This window comes from Phascolarctos cinereus, unplaced genomic scaffold (assembly GCF_003287225.1).
Source record: "Phascolarctos cinereus isolate Bilbo 61053 unplaced genomic scaffold, phaCin_HiC Scaffold_726;HRSCAF=1367, whole genome shotgun sequence".
Lineage (NCBI taxonomy): Eukaryota > Metazoa > Chordata > Mammalia > Diprotodontia > Phascolarctidae > Phascolarctos > Phascolarctos cinereus.
The window spans coordinates 292,164,974-292,185,576 of NW_027556098.1; the positions used below are offsets into that span (position 1 = coordinate 292,164,974).

General features: G+C 37.5%; 1 protein-coding gene across 1 annotated transcript in view; it reads right to left on the reverse strand.

Moving 5' to 3' along the window:
- Nucleotides 1–8,476: 8,476 nt before the first annotated feature.
- TRPC6 (transient receptor potential cation channel subfamily C member 6) overlaps nt 8,477–20,603 on the reverse strand; it is a 169,048-nt gene continuing 156,921 nt past the window's right edge. The window contains exons 10-12 of the mRNA XM_020996177.2: nt 11,511–11,594; nt 10,139–10,214; nt 8,477–8,709 (exon numbers count right to left, since the gene is read on the reverse strand). Coding sequence (XP_020851836.1) covers nt 8,558–8,709; nt 10,139–10,214; nt 11,511–11,594 — 312 coding nt within the window. The 3' untranslated portion in view covers nt 8,477–8,557. The remainder of the gene's footprint in view (nt 8,710–10,138; nt 10,215–11,510; nt 11,595–20,603) is intronic.

The following is a 20,603-nucleotide window of genomic DNA, read 5'->3' on the forward strand; positions in this document are numbered from 1 at the left end:
AAATTCTATATTTTATTAAGTAGAATTTCCACTTGTCTAGGAAAAAGAAAGCTGGGCAATAAAGGGAGGGCATAAGGGAAGAACATGCTGATTAAGTGACTATGGTAGAAATAAGTAATTCTATACTGGTTATGCAAACTTTTGACACTTAGATTTCTCAGGTAAGGAATGTAAGAAAGGGAACTCCTTCACCGATTGACATTTGCATCCGGTGTCTTTGAAATGTTAGACCAAATCATTCAATCAATCAATATGCATTTATTAAGCATCTACATGCTAAGCATTGCACTCAAAACAAAACCACTCCTACCTTCAAGAAGCTTGTATTCTACTGGAGAGACAAAAGGTCTAAACAAAAAGTAGGCACATAACAAGATACATACTGAGTTGACAGAAGATCTTGTTGGAGGAGTGACTGTGTGATTAGAGGGGAAGGGATGCAGAAGAAAGATGCTAAGATTCAGCAACTGGCGAAACTGTATATTTGGTGTGAATGAGAGTTGAAGATGACATTGAGGTTGCAAATTTAGGGGCCTAGGATGATAATGGAGTCCCTGACTGTAATCAGGAAGAGGGGAAGGTTTTGGTGGAAAGAGAATATGTTCTGTTTTGGACATGTTAATTTTTGAGATGTCTGCAGGACAGTTCAGTATGTCTGATAATTGGGGGTGTGACTGGTGCTCAGAAGAGAAACAAGGCTAGATAAATAGATCAGGGTATCACATTCATTGACATAATTGAAACCATGGGAGTTCAATTAAGAATTTAAAATAAATTTTTTTTGAAACAAATTTTACCTGTGGCAATCTGGGCTTCATTAATTAATTTCCCCAATGCCTAATTAAATTGCATTATTTGATTCTTGAGAACTCCATTAAGGTAGGTTAAACTACAAAATCTGCTCTAAACACAATATAACTGCCTAGGGATAGTGGTGAGGACTAGACTTGTGATTGCATCAACATGAGGAATCCCAATTGGCACCTCTGTGAATTATGGTCTTAGAGAGTCGCCTGCGGAACTGAGAGGTTACTTGCTCAGGTTCATGCAACCAATATGTATCAAAGGCAGAACCTGAACTCAGATCCTTCTGTCTTCAGGGTTGGTTATCTCTATATCCACTATGACATGGGATCTGTGAACTTAATTTTTTGATAATTATATTTAATATAATTAGTTTCCTTTGGATTCCTATATGTTTTGTGCATTTAGAAACATTTAATACTAAATAATAATAGTATTTTTGTACTTAAGTATATTGTACTCCAAAAAAGAAAGTCTGTGCTTTTGTACACCTCTCAAAATGCAAAATAGAACATTTGTATAAGGGTTTGATTATAAGGATTCCCCTGAACAATTTGATGAGCTTATAGGGTTATGAGTCTGTGCCTGGGACTAAAAACATCTTGAGAAGGAATCCATATGCTTCACCAGTCTGCTAAAGGGATCTATAACTACTTCCTCCCAAAAAGTGTAAGAACACCTGCTCTGATTTAACTGCATATAAGCAATAAAAAAGTTAATTTCCTCAACTTCCATGATATAGGCTGTATAGTCCAATGTGATATAGAATAGATCGTTGGAAGAGATTGATGTTTACCTTAATTGTCTGGGTATTTCACTGTTGTTATTAGAGACATGTACTGTCTGTAAATAATTGAAATATCTGAGTGAAATATGAAGGCAACAGTATACCAGTCACTTTTTTTTTCTTTTTTTTGGTAAGAGGGGTAGGGTGAACTATAATTTCTTTGGTGTGGTTAATTTCATAAATTCAGCTCAGAAATTTTTCCATTTACTTTTCCATAATTATCTTTCTATCAGCTTTGCAGAAATTATTTCAAACCTTTTCTCACCTCAAATCTCCCACACCACCATCTCCCACCCATTCAGCAATGAACTTGGGTGAGCAGTTGTCTCTGTTATAATGGGGATTCTTTTTCATGTATGTGTTGGGCTAAATAATAACTAAGGTAATTTCCAATTTTCAAATTCTGCAAATTTACCACATATTTTCTGAGAAAATAAAAGCCCTTTGTCCTGAGTTCCCTCTTTAATATTCATCTGAAAAATCCCTTGACGGTTCCCCATTCTCTCTTTTACTTTAGTCTCTGATCAAGAAGTGGTCCATTTCCTTAATAGACCCCTCTACTTGTAACTTTGATTCTTTCCCCTCCTATCTCCTCTGTCAATATACCCTAAGGCTCATGAATGACTGAAAGAAAGAAATGACTTTTATTAATTACTTTCTATGTGTTGGGCAATGTGTTAAGAGCTGGAGATACAAATATAAAACATGAAGACAGTTCTCACCATCAAAGAGCATATATTCTAATACATATAAGGGAGTAGTGGCTAGGGATGGGTATTTTCATTTGAAAATCACAGAGATGGTGAATGGAATCATAGGTTGACTTTCCTTTCCAGCAATGGCAGTATCTATTTGATTGTTTGCTTCAAAAGCAAAGAATGAAAAGTTGAGGGTAAAGATGTGAGGAAGTAATACATTTCCCCTCCATCGCAAGAAGCACAACATGCTGAATCTGGGGTTTAATAGTATGGTGAACTCATCAATTAGAAGAGCAATATCCCAGGTTAAGAGCCCAAGGACCAGGTTGGAAGTGGAGGGTGGAGTGGGACAGCCGCATGATAGGAATGTGGCCAGAATGCATCCTCCACTCTCTCTAATATTCAGTTTTTCTTACCTACTGGCTCCTTCCCTATGCCTATAAACATGTCCACCTTCTCCCCTGTCCTTAAAAAACAAGCAAACAAATAAGAAAAACCTTATTCAACCTCATCATTCCCTCAAGCTATTGTTTTCTACCTCTCCTTCCTTTCACAATCAAATTCTTAGTGGGGAAAAAAGCTTTCAACACACTAGTTGCTTCCATTTCCTCTCCTCTCACTCACTCCTTAACTCTTTGCAGTCTGGTGTAGAGCCTCATTGATGGAATGAAACTGCTCTCCAAAGTTACCAGTGATTGTCAAACTCAAAGACTTTTCTTAGACCTCAACCTTCTGGACTTCTCTGAAGCATATTTTCCTGCTCTCTAAGTTTGCATGATGCTTTTCTCTTGGTTCTTCTATATGTTTGGTCACTTCACCAACTCTTTGCTGGATCATCATTCATATCCTGCTCAAGGATTTGTATTGTATCCTCTCTTCTATCTCTATGCTTTTTCTCTGGTGGATTCCATCTGCTCCTAAGGGTTTCATTATCCTAGACTTTCAGACCTTGATGGTCCTCTCTCTCTACTGAGAACCAATGTGACATCAGCAAACCTCATTTTTGAAATTTCTAATTCACTGAACCCCAAGATTACATTATCTTTTAAAGTACAATTGACACATTGAGTTCATAGCTTACTAAAACCCTCAGATCAATTTTTTTTGGACAAACTACTATCCAACAATGTTTTACAAATGTTATATTTTGGACATTTATCTTATGTTGCTGCTCTTGGGAATTTTAGGTTGAATAATTAGGAGAATGCAAGATCCAGAATACAGTAGGTGTGTCCTGTCAGCATATCTAAACCAATATGTCTATATTAGAGACCTTTTAACACATTGTTAGAGACCTTTTACTTCTTTATTTCTATCAAGAACATCACCATCCTTCTTGCTACCCAGGTTCACAGTCTCAGCATCATTCTCTACTCTTTACTCTCACTTACCATATCCATCCAATTGCCAAATTCAGTCAATTCTCTCTCCACAACATCTCTTGTGTCTGTCCTCTTCTCTCCACACAAGAACCTGTTATATTAATTCAGATCCCAATCATGGGAATAGACTCTTCCTGGTTTTCCTTGGCTTCTCTCTTTATTCTCTCCACACTCTGTTTCTATACGTCACATAGTCACCATGGGGATTTTCCTAAAGCACAGGTTGTCTCTCTGTTCAGAAAGTTCTAGAATTTTCTTATTGTGTCTAAGATAAAATAAAAATATAACTTCTCTGTTTGACATTTAAAATGTTTCACAATCTGGCTCCAGCCTATGTTTCTGTACTACTTGTGAATTACCACCCTTTCCATGCTCTACACAGTCTAGACAAACTGACCTAGCTGCTGACCCTGACATGAAACCCCATCCTCCATCTCCATGTTTGTGCTTCCAAGCCTTACCTTCTTAGGATTCCAAACTTCTTTAAAAGCTCAGTTCAAGTACAACCTCCTCATGTGACCTTTCTTAATCCCCAAATGCTAGTGCCTCCCAGATTCCTAGAACAAGGTGGGGAAACTGCAGCCTCCAGGCCACATGTGGCTTTCTAGGACCTTGAGTGTGTCATTTTGACCGAGTCCAAGTTTTACAGAACAAATCCCCTTACTTTTCATATATTTTGTACCTACATATACGTGTACCTATGTAATATGTATGTATATGCATACACGTTTAATCATACACACAAAACACACATAATTTTCCCAAATAGAATATAATCTTCTTGATGGCTGGGATTGTTTCACTTTTGTCTTTGTATTCTAAATGTGAATCCCAGTGCCTAGCACATAATTGGCATCTAATAAAGGTCTATTGACCAATTATAACAGAATCTTAAGAGTTGCTTGGTGGTACTGAGTAGTCAAGTGAGTTGCTCATGATCCAACAGCTGGTGTGTGTTAGAGACAGGATTTGAACTCTGTTCTACTTAACTCTAAGACTGGCTCTCTACCACTACCCCATGGAGTCTTTCAATTTTTTATGTCATGCAAATGCAATATTAGATGCTTAACTATATTTCTACTTTTTATCAGGGTATTTTGACTTGGTATCAAAACAGCTTTGTATTTAGAACCAGACAGAATAAACTAGTTTTGGTGAATATTACACAATCAGTTATTACTAGAATAGTTATATTTTCCTTCTTTTTGTTCAAAAGATATCCCAAATATTCCAATAAGGATTAGAATCTAATCACTCAACAATTTTGTCATATGGGACTTGGTCTATAAGAAGTTCAACACAGCTGAACAATAGTGGAAGGAACATTTATAAGGAACATAAATTCTACATGATGGCATAATCTGTAGCAATTTAAGCTGTCATGAAAGAGGCGACAGGATTGAAAAAAAAAAGTCTGTTTTTGTACTGTAAGTTCCTCACTCTACCTAGACTGGCTGGTCCTTGTTGTTACTGTGTGTCTACACCAGGCAACCATTCAGCCTGCCATAAATGGAAACTTTCAGCTTCCTTGTGAATTCATTTAGAATTAACAGTAGTTAAGATGGGCACAGCCCCAAGTTGCTGAGTTATACTGGCCAGATCAAATCTGAGCTTTTGGATTGAAATCCATGTGGCTATAACAAAAAACAAAACCAAAAAACAACCAAAAAACCAAAACAGCCAACTAGATCCCACTGGAAAAAAAAATCCCTTTGCTATTATATTTCCTACCATCGGTACAACTGGATCACTTTGCTTTCTTCATGGTGGGGAACAGAATGTGTTCCGAAGATCAATGGAACTCAGAGATGGAGCTCAGGGTGATTTACCCTGCAAATCTGAGCTTCAGCATAAATGAAAAAAAGATGGTTGTTCAATAATAGAGTATCTGAAACATTATTGGAAAATGCCTGGAGTTGCATATGGAGTATTGTATGTAATGAACTGCAAGAAGGCCAGTGTCATTAGATTTCAGAGTGTATCAGGGACAGAGGATTAAGATTTAGAAAGATCGGAAGGCTAGAAGAGGGGGGACTAGGAAGACACTGTGGTCAGTACTAAGTAGGAGACAGAAATAAATATGGTTCCTACCCTCAAGGAGTTCATTATCTTTTAGAAATTATCCCTTAATGGCTCCTAAAACATCCCTTAATATGCCTGAATTCTGGTGAAATGTGAACTCATTGAGGGAAGGGACTGTTTTTATTTTTTGCCTTTGTATCTTAGGACTTAACATGATTCTGGCACGTTATAGGTGTTTAAAAAGTCTTGTTGAATAGCAGCAAACTGAGGTGTTTGTATATGGATATACCTAGTAGCTAAACCTGGCTCCTATGAGGAATAAATCTTTACCTGATGGGCAGAGTTTTATTCAGGCTCGTGGCCGGCGAAACCCACACAAGAATAAAAGACTCAGTTTATTTTGCTCCCTTTCTGTCTATCATCTCTCAAGTCTCTGGGAAGTGGAGGCTCCATCTTTTTGTTCTGGATTAAGTTGAGGTATGTAACTCTTGGTAAATTTATGTTTGTTTTACTTTCTGTAAACTTGATGCCCATCCTTCCAAATCAAGAGCCAGAGAAGCTGTGTTAATTGTGCCTGTGAACTTGATGCAGGTACAGCTTTGGATATCTCTGAATCTGTGCTGACTCCTCTTCTGTATAAGCTATTTTGATGGATTTGCACATTCTTCTTTGAGCTACTTTCTTTAAAATAATAATTTAACTATGTGTGTCTATTTTATAAACATATGCCCCCAACCCCCATCATGGTTGTTCAAGAAGATCTTATTGGGGTAGGAGGCCCACTATAAATTGTTTTTTATCACTATTGTTGAGATTTTGGGTGATAGGAACAGGGATTTGGTACACAGTTTCATTTACGAATTGGTGTGGTACCCATGGCAGAACACAGAATAGCCTTTGTAGTATAGCCTCGATCTGAAACAATGAAATGTTTCACAGAGTGAAACCTAGGTCCCACATTAAAGAACTTGTAGTTGCGGCCATCAGCATTAGTCCTTTTTTTTTCTTTGTCATCATGGAAGAAAATTAAAAATTGTAGTTGTATTCATCCAACTGACCTTCCTGCTGCCTTGGGAAGTCAAACACATTAATCACTTCTAAGTAGCCACTGGAATGAAGACAACAGAAAAATCCATTCCTGTAACACAACATAACAAACATTTGGAGTATTATTAGCTCATTTAATTTCTTTGAGAGTGAACTTGCTATAATGTGGGGGTTTTTGACAACTAATTCATCAAATATTGTTATAACACATTTGAAAATGGGACTCTTCTTTGCTGCTGAACTTCTCTGTAATAGCCACATAGAAAATGTCTTGGAATAAGAAATTGAAATTTGCTTTCTCATGAGCTAGCTATATAGCATTACTTCAATTTTATACTGTCATAGATGAGGCTTAAACAGGTTTTCATTGTCCATTTACCTTTTAAAGTAAAATAAAAAATATATATGTTTCAAAGTCAGTCTTTGTTGCTGTTGTTTGTTGTTCATTCATGTCCAATTCTTCATGATCCCATTTGAGGTTTTCTTGGTAAAGATACTGAAGTGCTTTGCCATTTTCTTTTCTAGCTTATTTTACAGATAAAGAAACTGAGGCAAACAAGGTTAAGTGACATGCCCAGGGTTACACAATTAGCAAGTGTCTGAGGCCAAATTTGAACTCAAGTCCTTGTGACTCTAGGCCTGGTGTCCTATCCATTGTGCCACATCACTGCCAATTTTGCCTTAATGCAGTTTTTCCAGTTATAAACTCCAGGGTAGTCTACAGGATGACAAGTGTTTGATGGTGCCTGATGCACGGGGAAAATGAATGTTCTGCTATCACTCTTGTGTATTTCAAATAATCATCCATCCATGTCAAGAGTCACAATAACCTCTTGGCAACAATCAAGGTGTGGAAATTCTGGTTTTATGTATTTTGATAGGAGGTTGGAAGAAGCTGACAATCCCAGATGAATATTTGGCCATTCTCAAATCATTTTTAGTGTTTTGTGCTTCTAACATTCAATTGCTGGCATTTAATGATCATAACTAAGAAATGAATGATTTTATAGGACAATTTGATTGAATTCTTACATTAAAAACAATTCACTTATAATCTGGGTGTTGTTCACCAGTGCTGCAATGTTGATTTGCCAGGAAACTTTCATTTACCACCATCCATGGTGTTAAAATGAACAACATAAGTATCATTTCATCATTAACATTTGTTTATCTACAAAAAGAAAGAACAGAGCAAATGTTTAGAACCAAATTAATTTCACTATCTCCAGGACTGTAGGGAAGTAGCAATTTTTTTATCCTTGAGAGATGAGTGAAAAATGTAAGGATGATTTAAGGCCATATCTGAACAAGCTCTGTCTATCATGCTATTTGGAAAAATACATCTAAGTGGGTAGACTCTCGGCAAAGACATAATAATATTCGTCCCAAATCAATTGCTCTAAGCCATCATTATGATATCTATGGTGGAGACAAGACAATTGCCTTAAAATTTACCAGAACAGAAAAGGCCATTCTGTCCTCTACAATCCCTCTGTTAGTAACTGAAAAAGCTCTTGGGTTTGAATTACACTGCTGCTGATTGCATAACTCATATACCTAGAGAGTTTAAAAACAAACCAAACAAATAGTTAGCACAAACTTCTGCCTTTGGCCATCCTTTATAGTAGTACAATGAGATTTTCATTGCAGATGACAAAATATTAAGGTTTGCTATAATATAGTATGGTGGCCCAAGTTTTAATGTGACTTTGTACTATTCAAGAATGGGAGGAAAATTATTATTGTATCATCTTTATTTGGTAAAGAATATGGCTTCAAGTGGGCAATTTAATTTCAGTGTCTAAAAGGTGTTCATGTTATCTATTGCTAACTTCTTGATTTGGTTCAATTGACAATTTCTCCCCAAGTTTTCTAATAAGTTCTGCTAGATCTTCTGTGTTCTGGGATTTTTCCTCAAGAAGTTCGTAGCGGAGACTTGAGATGTCCTGTTTTATTTCCTTCAGTTCACCTATAATAAATAACATTATGAGGATTTTAAGTCTGCTTATACAAATAATATAGACAATCAATTTCTTTAGACATAAAACCCAAGGACTGTGTTAAACCATGCAAGTGTATGTGATTTACACTGAAGGACTATTCTGATTCCTTGTCATAGTGTGCAGGTGATTCTGCTTTCAGAAAGGCTGAGTTGTCGTTGTTGAATCAGTTTACTCATGTCCAACTCTTCATGACCCCATTTGGAGATTTCTTGGCAAAGGTACTAAAGCAGTTCACCATTTCCTTCTCCAGCTCATTTTACAGATGAGGAACTGAGGCAAACAAGGTTAAGTGACTTGCCCAAAGTCACACATTTGGAAGGGTCTGAGGCTAGATTAAACTTAGGTCCTCCTGACTCCTGGGCTGGCACTCTATCTACTGTGCCACCTTGCTAACTCTAAAAAGGCAATGAGAGTAGAGCACAAATCCGGGGAGCTTCAATCAAAGTGGAAAAAACTTTGATTATGGATGATCTAAATGCCATCCAAGAATCAACATAGCTGAGTTCAGAGAGAATTATCATGAGATTGAAAGATGCCAATTTTTCCAGCTATAAAGCTAATCTTACAAGGTCCATCCAAGTTAGAGAGAGGGCTCAATCTCTGCCTTTAGAGGGCACACTAACATTGATGAAATCACAAATCCTTAAAGAACTAACATATATATATATATATATATATATATATATATATATATATATATATATATATATAAATTGCTATAGAAAACACCAGGCATCTTGAATAATTAAATAAGTGGATATAAGTGGATGTTCCCGGTAACTAGTGATTGAAGGAGATATAGGTAAAAATCCTCTCCAAAAATAAAAAATAAATAAAAATCCTCTCCGATACAAACTAAAAGAGGAAGAATATGTGGTCACTCAGGGATTATTATGATTATTACCAGTAATAACCATAATAATACCAATGCTACTATAAATAATAATAGCTAGCAGTTGCACAATACCTACTAAGTGCCAGGCACTGTGCTAAGCACTTTGAAAATATTATTTCATTTCATCCTTACAAAAACCCTGGAAAGTAGTTGCTATTATTGTCTCTAATTTACAAGTTAGGAAACTAAGACAAGCCAAGGTGAAGTGATTTGCCCAAGGTTGACACAACTAGTAAGTATCTGAGTCAGGGTTTGAAATCCAGTTTTCTTGTCTCTAGGCTTCCCAACCACCACCACCCCACCCCTTTATTCTAAAACCTCCCATTTTTTCTGTTTTGCTCCAAAGCATATATTTGGTCAACTGGATCACGTTTATCCTCTCCCCTTAACGTATTACCCAATCTAAGCCCACTTCTCCAAACCCTGTTTGCTGACAACCTTGTCCCTGACCTTACCGCTGCTAGCTCTGAGAAAGTAGCTCAGTACTGTATTGAACTCACCTTCATTGACTTCATCACTCTCCTTATCTATCTGCGCTTTCAGTACGTATCTTTTGATGAGCCGCTTCATTATTTTCTAGGTAAAGAAAAGAAGAGCTCATATCATTAACTTTCCCCATGATTTTATAAGTAAATTTCAATTGTCATCATTTGTAAATTGACTCTTACACTTTTTGGTATTCACTTCCTATTGAAATTTATAGAGGATTGACAGAATCAGAACTAGCATGAGATGAATGGGGCTTTGGCCCAAGGTGCTGACATTCAAGGTGGAGGTAGGGGGAATATGCTTCCTCCCCAGGAGGGCATCTTCCCCCCTACAGTAGCAATACAGCCTTTCCTGGGCTGTCATCATCTACGATCCTATTGGTTTGGCATTCATCTTTTGGGACCCTGCTTCTTGTCCCTCTCCAACTTCAGCAGTAACGAGAGCTACACTCTTTGAGGGATTAGCTGCCTCCTCTTTTGATATTACTGTACCCGTATGCTCCCTATCTTCTGTGTTTCTACTGCTACTGCCACAAAGCTCCCTATCCCTACCACCAGCACAAATATCCCTAATTATGGCTCTGAGGATTTAGCAAGCAATTCAGAGCCTCCAAGAATGTTTTTTTTTTCTTTTCAAAAAGATTCTGGCTTACCTAGAAATTTATGTAAAAGTTAATTTATGTAAAAGTTAATCCTTAATTTAACACCATTTCAGTAAATGTATAGCCCACTCAGTGAAGGCTATATTTGTTCTATTGAAACAGAATGTATGAATTCAATTAGTAGGTAATATGTGTGGATTTTTTTAACTGAGTTGTGAGGCCATTTTGGGTTTTTTTTTTTATTTAAACACTCAATATTTATTCCAATGTGGCCTACATTGGTCTCCATCTAACTACAATAATAATGAAAATAGTTGACATTCATATAGTGCTTTGAGTTGGAAAATGTTTTACTTGTGTCTCATTTGAGCCTCACCACAACTTTATGAGAGAGTTGATAGTATTGCACATTTTACAAATGGGGAAACTGTGACTTGAAAACTTTAAGTGACTTTCCCACTCAGTGATCAACTGAGGTCGCACTTGATTCTAGATATTCCTGACTCCAACCCCAATGTCGTGTCCACAGTGATGAGCACAGCCCATTCCAGTACCAACTGCCTGCAGTAACTGATGAAATCCTTTTCATGATGGTGACAATAAGCAGGAAGTACACGTGATGGTCAGTTGAGGCATCTGGACTGTCATTTAAATATCTCCTACTCTGGAACTAGAGCACTGTCTTTCTGTGTTTCCCATGTAACCATGAAACAAAATATAAACAGTAACAATGGTCACCTTCCTTCTTTCAGAGCCACTGGCCAGCAAACACTCATGTTTACCTGGTATTGTCTGGGAGGGTTATTGAGACTGTTTAGATGCAGATCTTCTGAGCTCCTTATGCTTGATTGCTTGCTGTGACCAAGCTGTAATCAGAAAGTTGGAAAGAATTATGAGAGCTTTATCTTAAACTTCTAATTCTAAATAATGCTCTGTGGCATAGACGTGATTACATTGATTTAATTAGGAGCAAGAAATGATTCATCAGCATATAGTAGCTAAAGAAGTACCATGCATTCAACAAGATGTCAGAAATTATTTCAACCATAACAAATAGACTGAATGCTGGACCAACCCTGAACTGACCAAGTCACATGAGAATCATGAGACACAAGAAAGTCTCCAAAGAGTCTCGATGGTTCTCTTGTACTGCTGGCTTTGCCAACTGACCTTGCCCCAGGTCGGACCTTTGGTCAATAGAAGCAGAAGAGCTGTGGGTAAGTATCTTGACAAGATCAGGGAAAAGCATTAGAACCTGGAAGAAGCACTAGTAAGTTCCTGATGACCTGGTAGTGATCATAACTCAGAGTATGTTAGAGTTGCAAGGGACCAGTGTGCCAGAATCCTGCTAAAGGCATTCTCAACAAATGGTTATCCAGTCTCTGCTTGATCACCACCAGCAATGGGGAGCTCACTGCCTCTGAGGACACTTTACTCCATTGTGGGTAACTATAATGATTAGAAAGTTATTCCTTAAATTGATTCAGTTATTGTTCAGTCATTCAGTCCTGTCCAACTCTCTGTGAGTCTATGGACCATAGCATACCAATACTGCTCATGGAGTTTTCTTGGCAAAGATACTGGAGTGGTTTGTCATTAGATTAAGGCAAATAGAGGGTAAGTGACTTACGCAGGGTCACACAGCTAGTAAGTGCCTGAGGCCAGATTTGAATTCAGGTCTTCTTTATTCCAGTCCCAGTACTCTATCTGCTAGCCACTTAGTTTCCCCAATTGATTAAGTACTTAACTTCTATTCATTGGTCCCATTTCTGTTTTCTGGTACCAAGCAGATTGTATATAATCTCCCTTCCATACAACAACCCATCAAATATTTGAAAATTTCTATAGTGCATTCCACATGCTACACCAAGTGTTCTTTTTGCTGCTGTTGTACAGTCATTTTCCAGTCATGTATGACTCTTCATGACCCCATTTAGGGTTTTCTTGGCAAAGATATTGGAGAGGTTTGCCATTTTGTTTTCTCCAGCTCATTTCACAGATGAGGAAACTGAGGCAAACAGGGTTAAGTGACTTACCCAGTGTCACAGAGCTAGTGTCTGAGGCCAGACTTGAACTAAAGAAAAGGATACTTCCTGACTCTAGGCCTGGCACTCTATCCATGCTATCCACTCTATCCTCATATTCCTCATATTTTCTCAGGTTAAACATCCCTAGATCCTTCAATTATTCTTCATGGAACATTATTTCAGGTCCCTTCACCACCATGATCACTTTCAGATGGACACACTCCAGCTTGCCAATTACCTCCTAAAAATGTGCCACTTCCTTCACTGGGAACTATGCGGTTGAAGGTCATATTGGCATTCTTGGCTACAACATCTTATAGTGATCTTGTAATCCACTAACCCCCTCGAGAAACTCAACCTTCAAAAACAATGAAATATGCTGATTTCCACTGAATATTCTGAGCAAATGTGGCCTATGCCAATGGAAAATTTCATAAGAATAAAAATATAAAGCATTGTATGTATAGATGCTACAAACTGAAGAAAAATCAAAGTGAATCTTTTGGTATTGAGTTTTTATGCAGAGTAAGCATTAATTAAGGAATCTAAATTTAAACACTCATCTATGATACTATTTAACAATATATTCATAACATTTGTATTACATAGGCATATGGAACATAGTGAACATTGGTTGATATAAAAGATATTTCTACATAATCACACAAAATAGCAACATGCTACATGATAGGAGTATGCTTTATAAACTTTGTTAACTGAGATATTAAACAGATAGAAGTATTCAAGGGGAAAATAAATAGTAGTGGTTGAATAAAATTGAATCAACTTTAAATTTATAATATCTTAGAAAAAAGTCTTAGCAGGATAGCTAATTAGAAAATACAATTGTCTTGAAGAAGAAATGATTCTCAAAGGTTGGCAAAAGAAAAGGAATTTGGGGTCCTCCTCAAAAGACAGACATAACTGAGAAATAGAAACTTGGCTAAATTAAGCTGCTCTGAGTAATGCCTGATGAAATTTGTCAACAGCTTTCCCCGTGTGATTTCTATTTGTTGGTTCCCTTATCACTGCCTATAAACACACTAAAGTCTCCCAGATCCTTAAAAAAACCCTCAGTAGATCCCACTATCCCAGCTAGCTATTGTCCTGTTGCTCTTCTCCCCATCTCTCCTAATCTCTTTGAGAGAGCTATCTTTTCTCTTCTCTCACTCACTACAATGCTCTGCAGTCTGTCTTATGACCTAATAATTCATCCAAACTTGCTCTCTCCAAAGTTATTAATGATCAATTACCAAATGTAATAGCCTTTATTTCAATTTTTTTCATCCTTCTTTCATCCTAGAGATTTTGATTTTATCAATCATCATGTCCTTCTGGATATTGCTCTCCTATCTAGATTTTTGTAACACCAGTCTCTCCTGGTTCTTCTCCTGTCTGACCACTCCTTCTCAGTCTCTTGTTGGACATTCATTCATGTCACCCCACTTGTAGATGTTCCCTAAGTCTCTGACCTGATCCCTTTTCTCTTCTCCCTCTATAATATCTCTCTCAGTGATTTCATCAGCAACTATGGGCTCAATTACCATCTTCATGTAAATGATTACCAGATGTATATATCTAGGCCTAATATTTCTCTTGAAGCATAGTCATGCATCACTAGTTGCCTTTTGTACATCTCAAATAAGCTATCTTATTGGCATAGGTAAATTCAATAATTCTAAAACATAACTCATTATCTCCCCCCCAAAAAAAAAGCCCCTCTCTTTTGTGTATTTTGCCCTTCTCTTTTGTTATTAAATATCCCTTTTTTACTGATGACTGTATGTCAGATGTATTTTGGTGTTCAAAAGAACATACTGAATGGGACCTCAAGTTTGAGGTTTTGAATAGATGTTGACCCCAAGTGTCAAAAAAAGTTTCCAAGGGACCATGGAAAGGGTTTATTAACACATTAACAACGTGAAGGCAATAGTGATAAGGACTAAAATTCATTAGACTAGGAATTAAGAACTTGGGTCCTTTTTTCTGGCTCTGCCACTAACCATTTGAATTTGTGATCATGGACAAATCACTCATTTTTTCTGGGCTTAATTCCTTCCTGAGGGCTTAATGGTCATTAAGATCTCCAAGTTCAAATTCCTTAGCTCTAACTTCAGTATATACAAGATCTAAAATAAATATATACAAATTTAGGCTATAATAGACACCTCCTCTTGAAAACAATCTTAGACTCGGGAAGATCTGTGGCACCTGCACATAATACCTCCTATAAGCAGCATGAAATTAGCCCTGGGCTTAAAATTACAGCTCTTATCCTTGGTGTATGTCTATTACCAAATCAAATAATCTCTCTAAGCTTCAATTTGTTCATTTGCAAAATGGGGATACTTGCATTATTTATGTCACCTTTTAGGAATGGGTCTAGTTGCTGAAGAGCATATTTAAGCTTGATAAAGGAAACATTTCCTAACAATTTGAGCTGTCCAAAAGAGAAATGGGCTGCCATGAGAGACAGTAGGTTTCCCCTCATTAGAGATTTCCAAGAAAAAGTTGAATGTATTAATGAAGAAATACTTGTTTAAGTGTAAGCTGAATTAGATGGCTTCTGAGGTCTCTTCCAAGTCTGATATTCTGTGATTTTACCCATTAATTCTATGTTTGCCCTCTGTAGCTATTAAGACAAGGACTTCTTAGCATTTTGAGAGGTCACAGTCACCTTTGACAGTCTGCTGATACCTATGGACCCCTTCTCAGAATGTCTTTAAATATATAAAATTAAATATATACAATTGTAAAGGAAAGCAATTATACTGAACTAGTCTTCAAAATGTAAAAAAAAAAAAACCCGACAAACTTCACCGACCACAGATGTAAGAATCTCTGATGTGATCCATGTACCATGAGAGCCTTTCTGATACTTGAAAATAATGACCATGTTTCATTTAGGTCTACTTTTCTCCAGGCTAGCCTCAATTAATTCAAGTGAATCTCATATAACATATTTTTTAGGACTTTCACTTTCCTGTTTGTTGTCCTTAAGATGTCCTGCCATTATCCCTTTAAAAACATCTTACCTCGAACTAACTCAATAATTGATTTAAAAAGAGACAAATTATAAAGATCAATTTAGGTGGCTCATACTGTTGTAGATTTGAAATTACTACTTCTGTACATACAGTATAAAAAGTGCAAGTTTGATAAATGTTCTAAGCCTAGGGGAAAAAAGTAAAATTTATCCAATGGCTGCATAAAAACATCATAGCCACCTGGGGGCAGAAAATTCAAAGATATAATGACTGAGGGCTCAACATGAACATAAAAAAACTAGAAGCTTCACTGTGAAGATCACATCTACTGTTAATCTGCTCATTCTAGGCAACTCAAATTGACATGCCTATAACATTTAAGGCTTTAGATCTGGAGGCTTCAGATTAAGGAGTTTTGTGTTGTGTTTTGTTTTGTTTTGTTTTGTTTTGTTTTGGTGATTTTGTGATCCTTAATGATATGTGAATATTAGAACAGAAAATCCTGCTGAGTAAAATAGAAAGGACTAAGATGAGATATCTTTGAACATGTGGTAAATGAATAAATATAACATTTTTCTTGGTTCTGCATGACTTACTAAGAGAACCTTGTACAACTGGGAATTAATAATATCTTATCCAAAGAGATTATTAAGTAGTTTTCTACTTTAAAATCCATATTTTATTCTTTAGTAGAGAGAGGTTCCACCTCTCTTCCCCTGATAATTAGCATTTAAATCTTTTTGGGTAATTATTCCACGTTTGGTGCTCTGCTAGTGAGATATACTAGATGAGGGATGGGAAATCTGCAGCCTTGAGGCCATGTGGCCCTCTAGGTCCTCAAGTACAGCCCTTTGACTGAATCCAAACTTCACAGAACAAACCCCCCCTTAATAAAAGGACTTGTTCTGTAAAACTTGGACCCAGTCAAAAAGCTACACCCAAGGACCTAGAAGTAACTAGTAACTAGATAGTATCCTGTTATTTTCATAAGTGTTGCTGAGAGCTTCAATCTCCTTTAATTTCATACAATCAAATGACACATACAAAAATACAGTGATTGGTATCAATTAGATACCCTGCCCTGTCACATTCTTCATGGAGATACAGCTTTAGGACAATAATAAGTTTTGGAACTCAGTTTCAGAAAAAGAAAAAAAAACAGTTAAACCCATAAACAGGGTAAGAAATTAAGAAGTCTTTCTCCCAGAAAATAAAATAATTTCAAAAATAGTGCACATTGACTCATCTTGAAAAAGACAATGGGGGTGGGGCCAAGATGGTGGAGTAAAAGCAGTGACCCTAAACCCATCCAAATACCTGTAAAAATGGCTCAAACAAATTCTAGAGCAGCAGAACCCACAAAAAGACAGAGCAAAACAAATTTCCAGTCCAAGACAATCTAGATGGTTGATTGGAAAGGTCTATTGTGCTGGGCTGGGAGAGGAGTGTAGTTCAGTGTGAGCTGCACAGGGAAAACCAGGGCCTCAGCAAACCTGGAACAGTCCTCTGGGGATTGAATCAAGGGGAGCTGTGATGGTTTCCAAACTTCTCAACCCACAAACTCCAAAGACAACTTAAAAGGTCAGTAGGAAAGGTGTGTCTGACTGCTGTGAGAGATGAGCTCAGTCCCAGCCCCAGTCCTGGCACAGCCCCACGGTGGCAAATGCTTCCTGAGTTCTCAGCTCAGAGACAGAAGGGTGATCAAGCAGCTGATCAGAGGATGATTGAAGGGATCTCTTTGCTGGTGCTGAGGTAGGATCTCTTGCTTTGCCCATGCTTGGATCTGAGTTGCAGTCCTGGGTGGCAGTCCAGGGGTGAAGAGTGCTGGTATGGCGGAGCTTGCAGTGGCAGTGTAGAGGAATCCTTCTCACAGTCCCAAGTCAGAAAATTCTGGAGCACAAACCAGGAAAGGAGGAAACACCTCGCCCTTGATCATACCACCTTGGGTGAACTGAAAATTTACAGGTCCCTAAAATTTCTCTGAAAACAGCTGCACAAAACCCCTGAAGCTTGGGACAGTACATTCTCCACACTGGAAGCAGACCCTATCTTAACAAAGAGTTTAAAACTCGAGTAATTGGCTGGGAACATGAGCAAAAAGTGCAAAAAAAGTCAGACCATAGAATCTTTCTTTGGTGACAAAGAAGATCAAAACATACAAGAAGACAGCAAAGTCAAAGCTCCTACATTCAAAGCCTTTAAGAAAAATATGAATTGTTCCTAGGCCATAGAAGAACTCAAAAAGGATTTTGAGACGTTTAAGAAGCTGAAAGCTAGGAAACATTTTTTACAACCTGTGGCTTACATAAAAGCTTCATTTCTAAAATATAGAGAGAACTGAGTCAAATTTATAAGAACACAAGTCATTCCCCAAATGATAAATGGTCAAAGGAAATGAACAGACAGTTTTCAGATGAAGAAATTAACGCTATCTATAGTCATATGAAAAAATGCTCCAAATCACTATTGATCAGAGAAATGCAAATTAAAACAACTCTGAGATACCACATCACACTTATCAGATTGGCTAACATGACAAAACAGGGCAATGATAAATGTTGGAGAAGATGTGGAAAAATTGGAACATTAATACATTGTTGGTGGAGTTATGAAGTGATCCAACCATTTTGGAGAGCCATTTGGAACTGTGTCCATAGGGTTATAAAAATGTGCATACTCTTTGACCCAGCAATAGCATTTCTAGGGCTGTATCCCAAAGAGATCATAAAAATGGGAAAAGGACCCACATCTACAAAAATATTTATAGCAACTCTTTCTGCGGTGGCAAAGAATTGGAAATTTAAGGGATGCCCACCAATTGGGGAATGGCTGAACAAGTTGTGGTATACGAATATAATGGAATACTATTGTGCTATGAGAAATGATGAGCAAGTAGACTTTAGAAAAACCTGGAAAGACTTGTATGGATTGATACTGAGTGAAGTGAGCAGAACCAGGAGAATGTTGTACACAGTAACAGCCACATTGTGCAATGACTAACTTTGTGATGACAACTTTAGCTCTTCTCAGCAATGCAAGAATCTAAGACATCTCCAAGTTTCATGATGGAAAATGCTATACACATCCAGAGAAAGAACTATAGAGTCTGATTACAGATTGAAGAATACTATTTGTTCTTTTTTTTCTCTTCTGTTTTGTTTTGTTTTGTTTTTTCTTTCTTGTGGTTCCTCCTATTGGCTCTAATTCTTCTTTACAACATGACCAATGTGAAAAGATGTTTAATAGGAATGTATATGTAGAGCCTATATCAGATTGAATATTTTGTTGGGGAGGGAGGATGGAAGGTAGGGGGAGAAAATTTAAAACTCAAAAAGATTATGGAAGTGAATGTTGAAAACTGAAAATAAATTTTAAAAAAAGAATAGGAGTGCTCCCTCCCCCACAACCACCAAACCTACTTCCACTCTAGCCCCTGCAGATATCTTTGACGTGAAAAATCGTTGTGGATAAAGGGACCTATATTCCTTACCACTGCCACCACCAACTGCTTACCAACTACCACCAAGAGTCAGATAACCACAAATGTCCCAGGAGTGGCAGTACCAGTCCAGGCCACTGGTCTTGATTCTAGCTCAGCCTGAAGAACCATCATCTAGGAAAGCAATTTTTGTGGAGAAGAGGCCAGCCATACTCGCCAACCAAAAACCACCCTTAGGGCAGGAAAGCCAGCGTAGCTGGGCAGCTAGGTGGCACAGTAGATAATGTGTCGGTAGATTGATGCTGTCAGGAAGAATTCATATCTAGGCTCAGGTGCATACTAGCTGTGTTACCCCGGGCAAGTCACTTAGCCTCTGTTTACCTGAGTTTCCTCATTTGTAAAATGGGGATAATAATAGCACCGCCCTCCCAACATTATTGTGAGGATCAAATGACACAATATTTGTAAAGTGGTGAGCACAGTGCTATATGAATGTTACCATTATTATTATTACTATTCCTATTTTCTAAAATAGCAAGGCACCCTGAGGGAGAGAAAGCAACATGTGCCTATCAAGTCCAACAACCACTACTACCTTGACTATCATCTTCCTTCAGACCCTGAAGGAGACAGTCTAGGACCATGAATACAAGAGCTTTGGAAATAGCTTCCCAGAGAATTCATCCTAGGAAGCAACTCTTGTGGAGATGTAGCCTGGCAACTGCTCCTGCCAATGCTACTCCCATAGCTACTAAAGATTCAGAAAAGAGAGTCTTTGTCTCCAAAGTCCTTGGTGCTGTTGAACAGTTCAGCATCAGAAAAGGATATGATTTTATCAGTGAAAATGATACTAATGAAGAGGCTTTGCTAGCACCTGCTTTGCCACTACACCCTAAGGACCATGGGACCTTTCCATCTGACTTAAAGATTAAACTTTCCAAGTGTTATCTCCACAATTGGAACGTGAGCTCCTAAAGAGCAGAGACTGGCTTACTTTTCTCCTTTCAACCCCAGCACTTTGCATTTAGTAAAGTAAATACTTAATATATTAATTCATTCACATTTTCCTCCATGAGACTTTGTTCATGCTAGTTTCCTTGTCTGAAATGTCCTCCCTTTTTTACTTCTACCTCCAAAGTCCATCTGAACATGATACCCTTAACTGGAAATGATTTCTCCTTTCTCCGATCCATTCTATTACTTTATGAAACAGTGAAACATAGTGGATAAAAACAATAAACATGGAGTCAAGAAGAGCTGGGTTTAAATTCTATCTCTGACATTTATTGGATTGTGACCATATATGAGTCATTTACTCTCTCTGAGCCTCAGTTTTCTTTTCTATAAAAAGGAACAATCTTAGATAGCTATTATTGCTATTATTACTTTTTATCATACTTGCTCATCCTGCTTTCTTTTATA